Source organism: Mobula birostris, chromosome 11 (genome assembly GCF_030028105.1).
Source record: "Mobula birostris isolate sMobBir1 chromosome 11, sMobBir1.hap1, whole genome shotgun sequence".
Lineage (NCBI taxonomy): Eukaryota > Metazoa > Chordata > Chondrichthyes > Myliobatiformes > Myliobatidae > Mobula > Mobula birostris.
Window position 1 is genome coordinate 26185576 of NC_092380.1, and position 16682 is coordinate 26202257.

At 45.5% G+C, this 16682-nt stretch overlaps 1 protein-coding gene across 3 annotated transcripts in view; it reads right to left on the reverse strand.

The window, feature by feature from the left end:
- Positions 1-976: 976 nt before the first annotated feature.
- tnnt1 (troponin T type 1 (skeletal, slow)) overlaps positions 977-16682 on the reverse strand; it is a 44707-nt gene continuing 29001 nt past the window's right edge. For all 3 annotated transcript variants that reach the window (XM_072271954.1, XM_072271955.1, XM_072271953.1), the window contains 3 exons: positions 11444-11534; positions 10131-10171; positions 977-1221 (listed from right to left, as the gene is read on the reverse strand). In XM_072271954.1, coding sequence (XP_072128055.1) covers positions 1176-1221; positions 10131-10171; positions 11444-11534 — 178 coding nt within the window. In that variant the 3' untranslated portion in view covers positions 977-1175. The remainder of the gene's footprint in view (positions 1222-10130; positions 10172-11443; positions 11535-16682) is intronic.

The window sequence follows — 16682 nt, forward strand, 5'->3', positions numbered from 1 at the left end:
GCCTCTGCTACCCTTTGAGTCATACACTGGAATCACCTGAGAGTGCAGACCAAGGCTGAGACATGACATTTCACCCAACACAAGAGGTTCTTAAAATGCAGGAGATCTTTTCAACCCATACGAAACGTTGGCATGAACATCAATTTCTCTCATTTCCGGAAATTTCTCACTCCTCCCCTTTCTCCCTTTTTCCATTCCCCATTCTGGTTACCCATTCACCCCTCTCTTATCCTCAACTGCCTATTCCTCTTGTTCCCTACACCTTCCATTTCTTCCTTGGTTCACCCACCTATCCTATCAGCAATTTTCTTTTTCTGCCCTTTATGTCTTCTGCTTATCACCTTCCAGCATCTAACTGAATCTTATCCCGGCTCTCCCACCCACCCGCTTTCCCCCCCTCGCCTGGTCTCACCTATCACCTGCCAGCTTGTACTCCTCTCCGTCCCCCCACCTTCTTATTCTGCCTTCTTCCCCCTTCCTTTCCAGTCCTGATAAAGGGTCTCGGCTCGAAATGTTGACTGTTTATTCCCCTCCATAGATACTGTGTAACCTGCTGAGTTCCTCCTGCATCCTGTGTGTGCTGCTTGTGACATTTCATCCAAAAAGTATTGCTTTCACATTGCAGTAGTCCCTCGGTACCTACACTGGAGCATCTGCCTAGACTGTCAAAACTCCAGATGGGATTAGAAACCAGAAACTTCTCATCAGTTAGCTGCTCGAGGTCACAGCAGACTTCTTCAGGACAATGTATTCTCCTTACTTTGCCCACCAGGAATTTATTGATCCACTTGATAGAAGAAACTTGGCTGTCTTCACCTCTCTTGCATTTTCCTAGATGTGAGGTAAAAGTGACTAGTTGTACAGATTGCCTTAAGGGAGAAGGGAGTGGTGGGAAGATTTAGAGAGGGAGGTCCAGAGCTCAAGATTATCCCTGAGTACGACAATCCTAAACAGAAAGATACTGTTAAGCACATAATTGTAATTTAGTAATTTATTTATTGAAGCTTTGAAGGGAAAGGGAAAGGTTGAGGAAATTCCATTTTATCAGACAAAAGAAACACACAGGTCTGTCATGTAGCCATAGACAAATCTCAGGAGCAGAGTCAGGAAGCACCTCTTCGTCGTTCGCTTCATGCCCTCTAATCTCTGAACGCCGTTCCAATATGCCCTGTCGTTTATTTCCAGCGACCTCCAACCTTGCCTTTGCCTGCTGCCTTCTTGCTGTGGAAGAGAGACATGTAGAGATCTGCTGAGAACGGTGCAGAGTGAGCAGAGAATGGTCTAAATGAAGCCCGAGCCAGGTAAGTGACCATTATGCTCACTCCCTATCAACTAGGCGGGAAGGAGCAAGCTCGTGCCGGCAGGTGTTGATTGAGGCCACGAGGAGGACATTTGGTCTATTGAGCTGATCCTGGCCCTTTACTGAAATGGATATCTAGAGATGGCAAACGTAGTTTTTAGCTGGTGCCTTGTGATTAAGGTAGGAGCATATGACTTCTGAGGTAGAGGAACAAGGTCAATTAATTATACTGCCCCTGTAGGTTGAGCAAAGTTAACAAAACTATTTTTTTCCTTTAAAAAGGATAAGACCCACAATATTGCAGTAATTCCAGATCATTTTCAGCTACTGTTGAATCCTTCAAGTCAGGATTTAGCTAATCAAAGAAGGGGTATGCCTGGCCTTAAAACAGGTCACCTTCCTAACAACTGCAGATAACTTTATCTCTGTGAGGTCCAAGCACAAAGATGTCAGAGGATTGGATTTTAGTTCCATCTGTTCTTTCAAAGCACACATATTTTTAATGAGCTTGGACTTTTCTCTTTGGAATGAAGAAGGGCGGAGGGGTGATTTGATAGAGGTTTGCAACTTGATAAGAGGCATAGATAGAGTGGACAGCCAGAGACATTTTCCCAGGATGGAAACAGCTAATATGAGGTGACATAATTTTAAGGTGATTGAAGGAAAGTATGAGGGGGATGTCAGCGGTAAGTTATTTTACACAGAGAGTGGTGGGTGCTTCCGGGGCAGTGGAGGCAGATACATTGGAGATGTTTAAGAGACTCTTAGATAGGCACATGGATGATAGAAAAATGGAGGGTTATGTGGGAGGGAAGGGTTAGATTGATCTTAGAGTTGGTTGAAAGGACAGCACAACATTGTGGGCGAAATGGCCTATATTGTCATCTATGTCATTTGCATTTGATTGACAAATGATATGGATCTAATGATTGAAAACAGGCCACGGACATCAGTGAATTGTACCACATGGGACTTACCCACCCCATTCTGTTGTGTGTTTGACGCTGGTTCCATTTCACTTTGCCACACACTTCCTGTTGTGATCCAAATGCCATCTACACCAAACACTGCCCACGACCTGCATGTCTAAAGCCTGATTTATACTTCTGCGTCAACGCGTTGCCGTAAGTACTGTGTCACCGCAATCCCTATGCAAAGCCGACGCAGAACCCTACGCGAGAGGCTGTGTTGCTGCGACGCGCAACTCTCCCAAAATGTAACCGCACGTCGCGGCAACGCAGAACGCAACAGCTGTGATTGGTCCGCTTGGTAGCATCGCATGTCATCCTACGCTGCAGTAGCTTCCCATTGGGTGACTGAAGGGCAGGGAAGGAACCCTGGCTGCAATGCTTTCCATAAAGCTTTACAGACCTCTGAAATTATGGAGGACACATTTTGCTTTTACAAAAAAAGACACTCGCTTCTTGTTTACCCCGAGAGAGACTACCATGACCATGAAGCCTTGCATGGGCAGGTGAGTGCGCATGCGTGATGTGTGCAAATTGCAGGGAGACGCAGACACACCAACGCACAAGTATAAATGCTCACAATGGGCGTAGGCCACTTGCGTAGGTTACAGCGTCCAGTTAATGCGGAAGTATAAATCAGGCTTAAGTCAGTACAGAGTGGCAGGTGCCGTTTCATGCGCCTTTGAAATTCCAATGTTACTTTGAAATTCAATAGCATAGTAGTTTTTTGGTGTTATTGAGTTAAGCTTCATTTCTTCCTAAGTGAAACTCAGTATGCTCCATTGCCAGCTCATTTCAGAAATCTGATACTTCCCGGTTCTTGCAAAGTGATGTGATTTCTCTGGGAACATTGCAGAGTAACTTGGACCTCACTGTCCTGGGAAGCCCTATCACTTGGCATTATCGGGTCACACTTGTCCTTGCTAGCACAGATCCAAGTAGTTTATTACACACCTTCATTCTCAGAGCCCATTCGCCTCTTTAGTGAACAACCTTTGTGGTGATTTCCACCACCTCTCCAGCATCCAGTCCCAACTCACTGTGGTGATGTTCAACACTGTTCAGGCACCCAATACCCCAGAACAAAGTACTGACCCCACCAACTGCTCCTCAGAGTTTTACCCCTTTACTGGTGTCTTTCTCTTCCCCCTTAACCCCCTTCACAAGTGCCAGTCACCAGCCTCCAATCCCCACCTACTCACCACCCTGGATGGGAATCGGGTGAGCGGCTACTGACTTCTCAAACCTGGGGCCAAGAGCGAAGTCCTGGGGAAGGTACATTTTGGATGCTGGTTTATAGCAGAGAGGCAATGACAAAATGGTGACTCAAGGAACCAGCACAGCACAATGGGCTGACTTTGGCCTCCAGTCCGTGACTCCAATTCTGTATGATGAGAGAACAACGTAGAAATTTGCTCTGCAATTGCTCTGAGGTCCAAGCAGCGGTCCTCCAAATAGTACGTGATCTCATAGCACTGAGATCATTTGTCGCATTATGAAACTGCTGGCTCTTTGGAAGAGCTCTTTAATGAATCTTATCCCCTGTTATAGAACAACAGAACACTACAGCACAGAAATAGGCACTTCTGCCAATCCATCCCATTCCAATCTATTTATCTGTCGAGTCCCGTCGACCTGCACCAGGACCATAGCTCTCTATACCCCTCTTGTCCATTTACCTATCCAAATTTCTCTAAAATGTTGAAATCGAACCTGCATCTACACTTCTGCAGGCAGCTCGTTCTACAATCTCACCACCTTCTGAGTGAAGAAATTCCCCCTCATGTTTCCCTTAAACATTTCACCTTTCACCCTTAACCCATGACCTCTAGTTCTGGTCTCACCGAACCTCAGTGGAAAAAGCCTGCTTACATTTACCCAATCTATACCCCTCATAATTTTGTATACCTCGCTCAAATCTCCCCTCATACTTCTACACTCTAGGGGATAAAGTCCTAACCTATTCAATCTTTCCCCATAATATCCTTGTACATTTACTCTGTACCCTTTCAATATTACTGACATCTTTCCTTAGGCAGGTGACCAAAACTGCACACAATACTCCAAATTAGGTGTCAGCAGTGTCTTACACAAATTCAACAGAACATCCAAATTCCTCAATACTTTTATTTACAAAGGCCAATGAGCCAAAAGCTTTCTGTATGACCTTATCCACCTGTGACATCACTTTCAGGGAACTATGGACCCGCCTTCCCAGAGCTGTCTGTTCTACTACACTCCTCAGTGCCCTATCGTTCACTGCGTATGTCCTACCCTGGTTTGTCCTCTCAGAGTGCAACACCTCACACTTGTCTGCTGCAAGACTTAATATTTGTCCCCGCTGTCCATTACGCCCCCAGTCTTGGTGTTATCTGCAAACTTGCTGGTCCAGTTTACCGCATTATCATCCAGATCATTGATATAGATGACAAACAACAATGGACACAGCACCGATCCCTGCGGCACACCACTAGTCAAAGGTCTCCAGTCAGAGAAGCAACCATCTACTACCATTTTCTGGCTTCCCCCACGAGGGCAATGTCTAATCCAGTTTACTACCTCATCCTGAATGCCAAGCGACTGAATCTTCTTGACTAACCTTGCAAAAAGCCTTACTAAACTCCATGTAGACAACATCCACTGCCTTCCTTTCATCCACTTTCCTGGTAACATCCTTGAAAAACCCTGTAAGGTTGGTTAGACATGACCAAAGCCATTTTGACTATCCCTAATCGGTCTCTGTCTATCCAAATACTTATATATAAAGTCCTTCAGAATACCTTCCTATAACATACGCGCTATCATGTCTAGCTCATCAGCCTATAATTTCCTGGCTTATTCTTAGACCCTTTCTGAAACAACCGAGCAACATTAGCTATCCTTCAGTCCTCTGGCACCTCACCTGTGGTGATCTCTGCTAGGGCCCCTGCAGTTTCTGCACTAGCCTCCACAGGGTCTGAGGAAACACCTTGTCAAGCCCTGGGGACGTATCCACCCCTAATTTTCCTCAAGACGGCAAACATCTCCTCCTCTGTAATCTGTATACAGTCCAAGATCCCACTGCTGCTTTTTCTCACTTATCTAGACTCTGTTTCCGTCTCCTGAGTAAATACAGGTGCAAAAAATCCATTTAAGATCTTCCCCACCTCTTTCGGCTCCATGCATAGACAGCATTGTTCAAGGGGACCAATTTTGTCCTTTGCAATCCTTTTGCTCTTAATATATCTGTAGAAGCCATATAGGATTCTCCTTCACCTTGTCTGCTAGAGCAACCTCATGTCTTCTCTTAGCCCTCCTGATTCCCTTTTTAAGTGTTCTCTTGCATTTCTCATACTCCTCAAGTCGCTCATTTGCTCCTTCCCGTATAGCAGGTTTATGCACCTCCTTCTTTTTCATAACCAGGGTCCTGTTCTTCCTCCATAGAACTGTAGAAATTTGTTTGCTGAATTTGCATCCCAATCCAGTTTTGGATTGAGTTCCGCTTTCAAATCTTTGGGCACCAGTGAGAGTCGCTATGTTTCTTTTGTTGTTTACTTTGTACATGTTTAAGTTATGTAAAACCTATGTTAATTTAAGTTTATGGTAATTGCATTCAGTGGCCCTTTATTAGGTACACCTGTACACCTGCTCGTTAATGGAAATATCTAATCAGCCAATCATGTGTCAGCAACTCAATGCATAAAAGCATGCAGACATGGTCAAGAAGTTCAGTTGTTGTTCAGACTAAACATCAGAATGGGGAAGAAATGTGATCTCAGTGACTTGGACTGTGGAATGATTGTAGGTGCCAGATGGGGTGGTTTGAGTCTCTCAGAAACTGCTGATCTCCTGGGATTTTCATGCACACCAGTCTCAAAAGTTACAGAGAATGATGCGAAAAACAAAAAAAAACCATCTAGTGAGCAGCAGTTTTGTGGGCAAAAACACCTTGTTAATGAGAGAGATCAGAGAAAAATGGCCAGACATGTTCTAGCTGACAGGAAGGTGACAGCAACTCACATATCCATGTGTTACAACGGTGGTGTATGGAAGAGCAACTCCGAATGCACAACATGTCGAACCCTGAAGTGGATGGGCTACAGCAACAGAAGACCAGGAACACACAAAAATATATTCAGTGGCCACTTTATTACAAACCTCCAGTACCTAATTAAGTTGCCACTGAATATAGGTTTGTCCTCGCCTATGCTGCAAGAAGCTAATTTCCATGGTACAACAATGAACTTCAAAGAGTGGCCGGAAAGAAGAGAAATCCAAAATGGGTCATTGGAGAAGATTACAAATCTTGAGGTTGGATCACTGCAGAACAAGTTAAAAATTAATGGCAGTCAATTCATCAGCATTTGGCATCCCTTGGTTATTCGTGTTTTGGTATGTTTCCTGAAATGTTGTTACTTCAGCAACCAGATAGACTACTTTCATGGTATTACCGTGGAGTGAATGAGTGTGAGAGGAGATTCCTGGTTCCCTCATTAAGTTTAAAGTGCATTTATTATCAAAGTACATATATGTCACCATAGACAACCCTTAGATTCATTTTCTTGTGGGTATATATGGTTAATTGGGTGGTGAGGTGGTGATATGTCTCTACCAAAGGAGGTGTAAGGCGCTCCTTCCCTCCGTTAGCCTGCAGGTCACTCTTGGGCAAAGTGTAGCCCCTGCTTAGCCCCTGACCAGGGTCACGTGAAGCCATGGGATCAGGTGGTGGATGGTTGCATGAGCATATCACAAGTTCTGGTTATGTGACCACTGACACCAGGCAGACAATCTTCGAAGAGTATTGATAATGGCTGAGGGTCACCCGTCTTGTAAAGACACTGCCCAGAAGAAGACAATGGCGAACCACTTGTGTTGAAACATTTGACAAGAACAGTCACAATCATGGAAAGAGCATGATTGCCTATGTCATAAGACACGGCACAGAATGATGATGATGACAGATGGTTAAACACACACAACACACATAAAATGCTGGAGGAACTCAGCAGGCCAGGCAATATCTCCCTTGTTTATGGTCAAACATGACTCGTTTGGTCACAGATCCAGTGCAGCTCAGGCACACCTTGACCTGGGTTACTTGTGTCAGCTGCAGGGACATCATATCCCTCAATTATGCATGACACAACGGGTCTGGGTTTTGGGTGTTGATGGTCAACAGCAAACTCAGACGCAGTGTGATGCCTTCCACAGACGATGAGATCAGTCACATTCTTTGTGAGGGTGAAGGTAAAATAATGGCTACAGTACTTGGAGACACAGGAGACTCTGGATGTTGGAATCTGGAGCAAGACACAGGGAGGGTGGAGGAACTCAGCAGGTTGAGCCTAGTCAAGATGGCGCCAAGCTACAGTCTCCATTGTTGTTGCTCTTCTCCGTGCCTTGTGACACATTGGGTGGCAACCTTGCCATTTCTTCAGCATTTGTCTGTTTTTTTACGAGGCCGAGTTGCTAGCTCGGTGCTCCTCCCCAGCACCGATGGAAAGCGTGCAGGGAGCCGGCCGGATTCGAACCCAGGAGTGCTCACCTCGAAGTCCAGTGCAGATGCCACTACATCACCGGCCGGCTGGCAAGACTCCATTGCGGCTTAGATTTAGTTATTTTCTTTAAGTTCCGGGGACAGAGAGGAGGGTTAGGGTTTAGGGACAGGGATGTGAAGGGCTTAGAGGTCAGCCCCCTGCTCTGCACTTGGTGTTCGAAGAGCAGCTATGTTGACAGGTGACGAAGGACATCCAGAGTCCGGGCCTCGGATCCATAGTCGATGGCCAGCGATGTAGACGGGTGACAAAGGACTTGTGTGAATGTTCTAGGTCAGTGGGGTCCGGATCGGATGTTCGTTGGAGCAGGAGGCATGAGGATGCACAAGGACTTGTCAGTCAGTGGGCCTGGCATTTGAGACTGGAGTTCGGGTTCCTGTTGTCAGTTAGGCTGGGGATCAATACTGTAGATCAAAGCCTGATGGTCAATCAGAAGTATGGAAGTCAAAAACGATGGCCAAAGCCTGGAGACTGGACCCAGTGGTGCAGTGCTAGCCGGAGCACACTGGAGCACGTCTGGCACATCTTTAAGAAAAAAGCCGAAATAAACAAGCTAATTAATTAGGTGCCACCCAGGGTGATTTGAATATCTCAGAAACTGCTGATCTCCTGGGATTTTTACGCACAACAGACTCTAGAGTTTACAAAGAATGATGCTAAAAACAAAAAGTCATCTAGTGAGTGGATTTAACAAGATGCTTTCGCTCACAGAACGCTGGATGTTTTTTTTTGTTTTCAGCTCCAGAGTCTGTTGTGCGTAAAAATCCCAGAAGATCAGCAGTTTCTGAGATACTCAAATCACCCTGGGCGTCACCTAATTAATTAGCTTGTCTATTTCGGCTTTTTTCTTACAGACGTGCCGGACGCGCTCCGGTGCGCTCCGGCTAGCACTGCACCCCTGTGGAGACCTAGAGGCCCTTCCTGGAGTTGGAGGACTATCCATGTGTGTGGGTGGAAGGGAGGAAAGGGGTTTGTTTTGCTGTTGTTGTTTTGTTGCTTGTTGTGTCCTCTGTTGTTCTGCCGAGCTTTGTGGACATGTTATGTTCGTGCTGGAGCATACGGCGACACTTGCGGGCTGCCTCTAGCTTATCCTTAGGTGTGCCGGCTGTTAACACAAATGGCGCCTTTCACTCTATGTTTCGATGTAGATATGATAAATAAATCTGAATCTGAGTAATGTCTACAGAGAGAAATGAACAGACAACATTTCCGGTGCAGACGATGAAGGGTCCTGACCCGAAATGTTGGCTGTCCATTTCCCTGCCTGACCCACTGAAACCCTCCAGCACTCTGTGTGTTGGCCTGACATTTAGGGGCTCCAGAATCAGTGTCTCATGAGGTGTTACGTCTTCAGGAAAGGGTGGAAATAAGCAATAAACTTATGTGACACAGCTCCGGCTTTGACTGCAAAAGGAGGAGGGCTGGGCATGGGGCTAGTGGTCCCATCCCTTAAAAACCCAGCGCTACAGAAACGCCAACAAAAGCTCTAAAGACCTCATCCCTGGGAGAGGAAGGAGAAGATGGGCTACACTTGAAAGACTGGCCCGGGACAGAGGAATCTGGTGAGCTGCTGCCGGTGGCCTATTCCCCAATAGGGGTGATGGGCTTAAGCTGAGCTAATTTACAGTACGTTACACAGAAATCATTCAGTAAACTCCAAAGCATTTGACAGTGACTAAAACTCTTGTCTAGTCTCTTGCAAAGCAGGAGATGCACTGGCTGATCCACACACAGCAACGTGGTAGTGAGCTGGTCAGCCTATCCGGTGTTGATCCAGCAAAAAAAAAAGGTTGCCCAGGGAGAGTAACTGTGCTCTTCAATAGAGAGCCCTGGGATCTCTTGCAGCCACCTGGGTGAGCTGGGTTTAACATCGTTCGGAAGGCACCCACTGCGAGAATCTCACCCTCAGAGAACCATAGGAGCCCAGACCTTGGTGCTGAAATCTCCAGTTTGGAACTTGAACCCCTCGAGCTCAGAGGTAGGAATGCGACCTTCCAAGACTAGAGGCAACATTAACCCCCTACAGGAGGCTTTCCCGAGTATCCCTGCCGAGACCTGGAGATGCACCACCAATCCCTGTGCATCACATTCCCAGGGCGGCATGGTAGTGTAGTGGTTAGCACAACGCTTTACCGCACCGGCGACCCGGGTTCAAATCCAGCCACTGGCTGTAGGGTGTTTGTACATTCCCCCCTGTGACAGCGTGGGTTACCTCCGGGGGCTCCAGTTTCTGAAGCAGAGGCATACAGGACGACTTGCATCAGGAGGGAACACAAATGGGGGTTGGGGGATGGACCAAGCAAACAAAGTTTCTCCAGAGATACTCACAATTTCTGGTGCTCGTTGATACGATTGTGCAGGACGTTGATCTGCAAAAGAAAATAACATTTCAGGAAAGGAGTGTGTCAGAAGGAGCCCCTATGTTCTCCCTTCATTTATCCTCCGTCTGGTTCTAGGATGAGCGGGGCATTGATAGGGTGCAGAGCTGAGCAGTGACGGATGGAGTTCAGTCCAAAAAAGTGCGAAATGTTTCTTCCCCACAGTAGTGTAGCGGGTAGCGTGGCATTATTACAGCTCGAGAAGTTCCATAGTTCGGAGTTCGATTCTATCATCATATCTATAAGGGGTTTGTACGTTCTCCCCATGAACCGTGTGGGATTCCTCTGGGTGCTCTGGTTTCCTCCCACAGTCCAAAGATGTACCAGGTAGTAAGTTAATTGATCATTGTAAATTGTCCTGTGATTAGTTGCTGGGTGGTGCAGCTTGTTGGGTTGGAAGGGCCTGCTCCACATTTTATCTCTAAATAGATGGATAGATAGATTCACTTTGGAAGTTCGAATTTCAAACCAGAGTACAGGGTTAATGGCAGGATTCTTAGCAGTGTGGAGGAACAGGGGGATCTTGGGGCCCATGTCCATAGACTCCTCAAAGTTACCGTGCAAGTTGATAAGGTTGTAAGAATGCGTCTGGTGTGTTGGCCTTCGTTAGTCGGGGAATTGAATTCAAGAGCCGTGAGGTACTGTTGCAGCCTTGGTTATACCACACCTGGGGTGTTGTGTTCAGCTCTGGTTGCCTCATTTTTGGAAGGATGTGGAGGCTTTAGAGAGAGTGTAGAGGAGTGCTGTCTGGATTGAAGAGCATGTCCTAGGCGGAGAGACTGAGCAAGCTAGGGCTCTTCTCTTTAGAGTGACGGAGGATGAGAGGTGACCTGATAGAGGTGTATAAGATGATAAGAGGCGTAGCCAGAGACTATTTCCCAGGGAGGAAATGACAATCTTACAGCTAAATGGATGAAAGGAAAATGGAGGGCTATGTAGGAGTGAAGGGTTAGATTGATCTTAGAGTAGGTTAAAGAGTTGGCATAACATTGTGGGCCAAAGGGCTTGTAATGTTCTGTGTTCTAGACAATGACTTTTTAGAGATTATGTGGTTTTATTTCATGCTCACCATTGCAAATTATTCCATCCTCCAGCTTTCAGGGAGGATTTGGCCCCAGGTTCCTGTGGATGAATTGAGTCATTATCCCATGGACCACACCTCCCAGAGGTAGTTGTATCCTGTTCTGCTCCAGAATGTTTCACCCCTCTCTTCCCCCCACACACCGCCCTCCCACACACACACACACACACACACACAGATACCTCGTACTTCTGTCGTTTCAGTTTGTCCATCAAATCAAACTTCTCTGACTCCAGTTGGTACATCCATTCCCACAGCTCCTTGGCCTTCTCTCTGCACAAGAACACAAAGTCCTTTCATTCAGATGTAAGGGTCAGTCAGCGCAAAACAGGCCCTTCAGCCCATTGCATCCATGCTGACCACCAGAGCTCATTACATATAATCTAATACTAATCCCATATATGACGCATTGGTTAGAGTCATAGAACATTACAGTTCAGAAAAAGGCCCTTCAGCTCATCTAGTCCCAGCTGAACTAATAATCAGCGACCTGCATCTGGATTAAAGCCCTCCATACCCCATTCATCCATCCGTCTATCCAAATTTCTCTTAAATGTTGAAATTGTTCCCACATCCAGCACTTGCACTGGCAGCTCGTTGCACACTTCCACCACTCTCTGAGTGAAGAAGTTACTCCTCAGATTTCCTTAAACATTTCATCTTTGGCGCCCTTATTTACAAAAGATAGGATGGCATATTTAAGTGCTCCGATAAAGACCTTGGTCCCTTGGGGAAAGTAACGAATAATTATACCAAATTTATTTTGAATCCCATGGAGCATGTGGAAACCTTCCAACACCCAGGTGGCTCTTTTCTTTTTTTTTCTCTTTTCTTTCCTTTTAGGTAGGACTATATATGGGGGGGGGGAGGGTTAAGGGGAGGGGGGAGGGTAGATTTTATCTTTTCATGTATTCTTTTTGAAAACTCAATAAAAATTATATTACAAAAAAAAAAATTTCATCTTTCACTCTTAACCCGTGACCTCTAGTCCTAGTCTAACCCAACCTCAGTGGAAAAAACAACATACACAAAACGCCAGAGGAACTCGGCAGGTCAGGCAGCAGCTGTGGAAATGAATAAACAGTCGATGTTTCGGGCCAAGACTCTTTTTCAGGAGGGTCCGAAGGCATCTTCAATGCTTCTGCCTCCAGCATTTTGTGTGTGTTGCTTTGGATTTCCGGCATCTGCAGAATTTATGATCAGAGTAGAAAAAGCCTACTGTGTTTTCCCTATCTATAAGCCTCATAATTTTGTATATCTCTATCAAATGTCCCCTTAATCTCCTCTGCTCCAGAGAATAAAGTCTTGGATCCTCAAGTCCTGGAAACCTCCTTGTGAATTTTCTGTGCACTCTTTCAATCTTATTGACATCTTTCCTGTAGGTAGGTGACCAAAACTGCACACAATACTCCAAATTAGGCCTCACCAGTGTCTTATACAACTTCAACATATCATCACAACTCCTGTACTCAATACTTTGATTTATGAAGGCCAATGTGCCAAACACTTTCTCTACAACCTTATCTTCCTCTGATGTCTCTTTCAAAGAATTAGGGACCTGTATTCTCAGATCCCTCTGTTCTTCTGCACTCTTCAGTGCCTTACCACTCATGCTGGTAGGTTGTCCTCCTAAAGTGCAACACCTCACACTTAACTTCGTTTAATTCCATCTGCCATTTCCCAGCCCATTTTTCCACCTGATACAGATCTCGCTGAAAGCTTTGATAGTTTTTCTTGCTGTCCACAATGCTGCCAATCCTGGTGTCACCCATGAATTTGCTGATCCACTTTACTATATTCTCATCCAGATCATTGATATAGATGACAAACAACAACTGACCCATACTGACCCCTGCAGCATTCCACTAGTCACAAGCCTCCAGTCAGGGAGGCTTAAGATGGCACTGGTGACGTACAATGATGACTTGCTGGCAGTATACAAAACTACTAACTACTTTATTGATCACACTCTTGCTCGGAAATGATCACTACAATTAATAGCCTGTAACTTCCCTTTTGGAGTTGAGCTTTGAACCGCCTTGGCATTTTTTGCAGAGTGAGTTGAAGTCTTGAAGATGCAGGATAGTTGTGGCGTGGTGTGTACAGGTCGAATTGAGGTGGTGAGAGCGAAGAACAAGCTAATGTTTGGCCATTGCTGGAGCAGACGGAGGCTGTTCAAAGTGACAGAACTGAGGTGAGGATGAGTCGGGTTGCAGGGCCCAGGCCTGAGAGTGAGTAACAATTTGAGGTTCGACAGATTTAAGCACTGGGCCAGATTGGAAAGGCTGGGTATGGGACAATCGAGGCAGCAGATCCCAAGCCTGAGAGTGTATTGAAGTGTGCAGGGCCCGGGTTTGAGAGGAAGGAATGACCTGATGTTCAGCAGATCGAAAAGGTCAGGGCGTTGAGGCTGTAGGCGAGGGATGGTGTTCAGCTCACTGCTCGCAAGGTTTACTCGTCTCTGTGCTGAACTAATGGGCTCCAGGATTGTCTGCGACCAGCTTCATGGCTGTGGCCTCACTTTCATGAACCTCAGTTCTGAATGTTATTTGCCAACTTTTATCGTTTGGATGAATTGTGTTTTTTTCTGCACACCGGGTGTTTGACAGTCTTTTTTTGGTGGGTTCTACTGGGTTACTTTGTTTTGTGGCTGCCAGTAAGGAGACAAATCTCAAGGTTGTATGTAGTACTTTGAGAATAAATGTACTCTGAATTTTGAACTAATTACTACCACTCTCTGGCTTCCCTCACAAGGCCAATATCTCATCCAATTTACTACCTCATCCTGAACGTCAAGCGACTGAACTTTTTTGACCGACCTCCTACGTGGCACCTAGTCGAAAGCCTTGCTGACAATCCACATAACAGCATTCACTGCCTTGCTTTCATTAGACCTCCTCAAAAAATATTGCTTAGACATGATGTACTACACATAAGGCCATGCTGATTATCCCTAACGAAATAATTATGTATCCTATCCCTCAGAATACCTTACAATAATTTACCCACTTCCAATATTGGGCTCACCAGCCTTTAATTTCCAGGGTTATTCTTAGAAACTTTCTTAAACAATAGGAGCAACATTAGTTATCCTCCAATCCTTATCCAGCGTGTGGTGAAAACTGCCTAGCGGATTATCAGCACCCAATTGCCCACCATTGAGAACATCTACCATAAACGCTGCCTGGGCAGGGCAAAAAGCATTATCAAGGATGCATCTCACCCTAACAATGGACTTTTTACTCTCCTCCCATCTGGTAGGTGCTACAGGAGCCTCCTCTCCCGCACCAGGAGGCACAGGAAGAGCTTCTTCCCTGAGGCTGTGACCCTGCTGAACCTCACATCACAGCGCTGAGCAGTATTGCACCCATATTGTACTGTCTCAGTACTTTCATATTTGTGTGCTGTAGCACTTACTTTTTATTTGCAGTTATTTTGGAAATAACACTATTCTTTGCATTTCTGGTTAGATGCTAACTGCATTTCATTGGCTTTGTATCTGTACTCGGCACAATGACAATAAAGTTGAATCTAATCTAATCCTTTGAAACCTCACTTGTGGCTAAGGATATTTTAAATACCTCTGCTTGGGTTCCTGCAATTTCTGTACAAGCCTCCCACAGGGTCTGAGGGAACACCTTGTCAGGCCCTGGGGGTTTATGGGTGGTGGGGTGGAGGTACGTCTCTACAAGGGAGGTGTAACGCTCCTTCCCCAATCAGGGTCACGTGAAGCCATGAGGGCAGGCGGTGGATGGTCGTATGAGCAGCTGGTGCATATCGCAAGTCCTGGTTATGCAACCACTGACAATCTCTGAAGAGTATTGATCATGGCTGGGGTCACCCCTCTTGTAAAGACACCGTCCAGAAGAAGGAAATGGCAAACCACTTCTGTAGAAACATTTGTCAAGAGCAGTCATGGTCATGGAAAGCCCGTGATCTCCCACGCCATATGACACAGTGCATAATAAATGAATGTATTTGCCTTAAGATAGCTCCAACTCTGAAATTTGTATACGATCCAAGCCCTCACTGCTGCTTTGCCTCACTTCTATAGACTCTATGCCCGTCTCCAGAGGAAACACAACTGTTTGCTCACACAAACAACACATTTCACTGTTTGTTTCAATGTACATGTGATAAATAAATCTGAATCTGAATCAATTTTCCTCCTACCAATTCTCCACCACACCCCTTTGCAGTTTCAATTAACAAATTTCATGGGCTGCACAGTAGCGTAGTGGTTAGTGGCAATGTTTTACTGTAAGATCAGGTTTCACTTCCTGCCAGTGCCTGTACGTTCTCCCCATGACTGCGTGAGTTTCCTTCGCTTGCCCTAGTTTCCTTGCACAATGCAAAGACGTACAGGTTGGTAGGTACTTTGAAGTTTGAACTTTAAATAAAATAAAAAAGAATTGTAAGATACACCACCTTGGTGTATTTGGAAGAGGATCAGATATTACTCAGTGCCAGCAAGGATGCCAGCCATATCGACTTTACACTTCCACACATTTTGTTAGAAGGATGCTGAAATGCCGCAGTAAAATAAGTTATATGTCAATGACTTAGATGACAGAATTGATGGCCTTGTGGCAAAGTTAGTGGATGATATGAAGATAGGTGGAGGGGCAAGTAATTTTGAGGAAGTGGCAGAAGGACTTAGACAGTAGAAGAATTAGCAAAGAAGTGGCAGGTGGAATAAGATGTTGGGAAATGTATGGTAATACATTTTGGTAAAAGAAATAAAAGTTTGGACTATTTCTAAATGGAGAGAAAATTCAAAAATCTGAGGCGCAAAGGGTCTTGGAGGTCCTTGTGCTTGATTCCCTGTAGGTTAATTTGCAGGTCAAGTCTGTGGTGAGGAAGGCAAATGCAATGTTAGCATTCATTTTAAGAGGACCAGAATATTAAAGCAAGGATGTAATGTTGAGGCTTTATAAGGCACTGGTGAAGCCTCACTTTGGCCTCGTATGTAAGAAAGGATGTCCTGACATTGGAGAGGGTTCAAAGGAGTTTCTTGAAAATGATTCTGGGAATGAAAGGCTTGTCATAGGAAGACCGTTTAATGGTTCTAGGCCTTTCATCACTGGAATTCAGATGACCTCAATGAAACCTATCGAATGTTGAAAGCCTCGATAAAGCGAATATTGAGAGGATGTTTCCTATGGTGGGGGATCCTAACACCAGAGGACATAGCCTCAGAATAGAGGGTCATCCTTTTAGAACAGAGGTGAAGAGCAATTTCTTTAGCTAGTGAGTGGTGAATCTGTGGAATTTGTTGCCACAGGTGGCTGTGGAGGCCAAGTCATTGGGTATATTTAAGGCAGAGGTTGATAGACTCTTGATTAGTCAGGGCATGAAGCGATACGGGGAGAAGAAAGGAGATTGGGGCTAAGAGGGAAAATGGATCGGCCATGGTGGAGA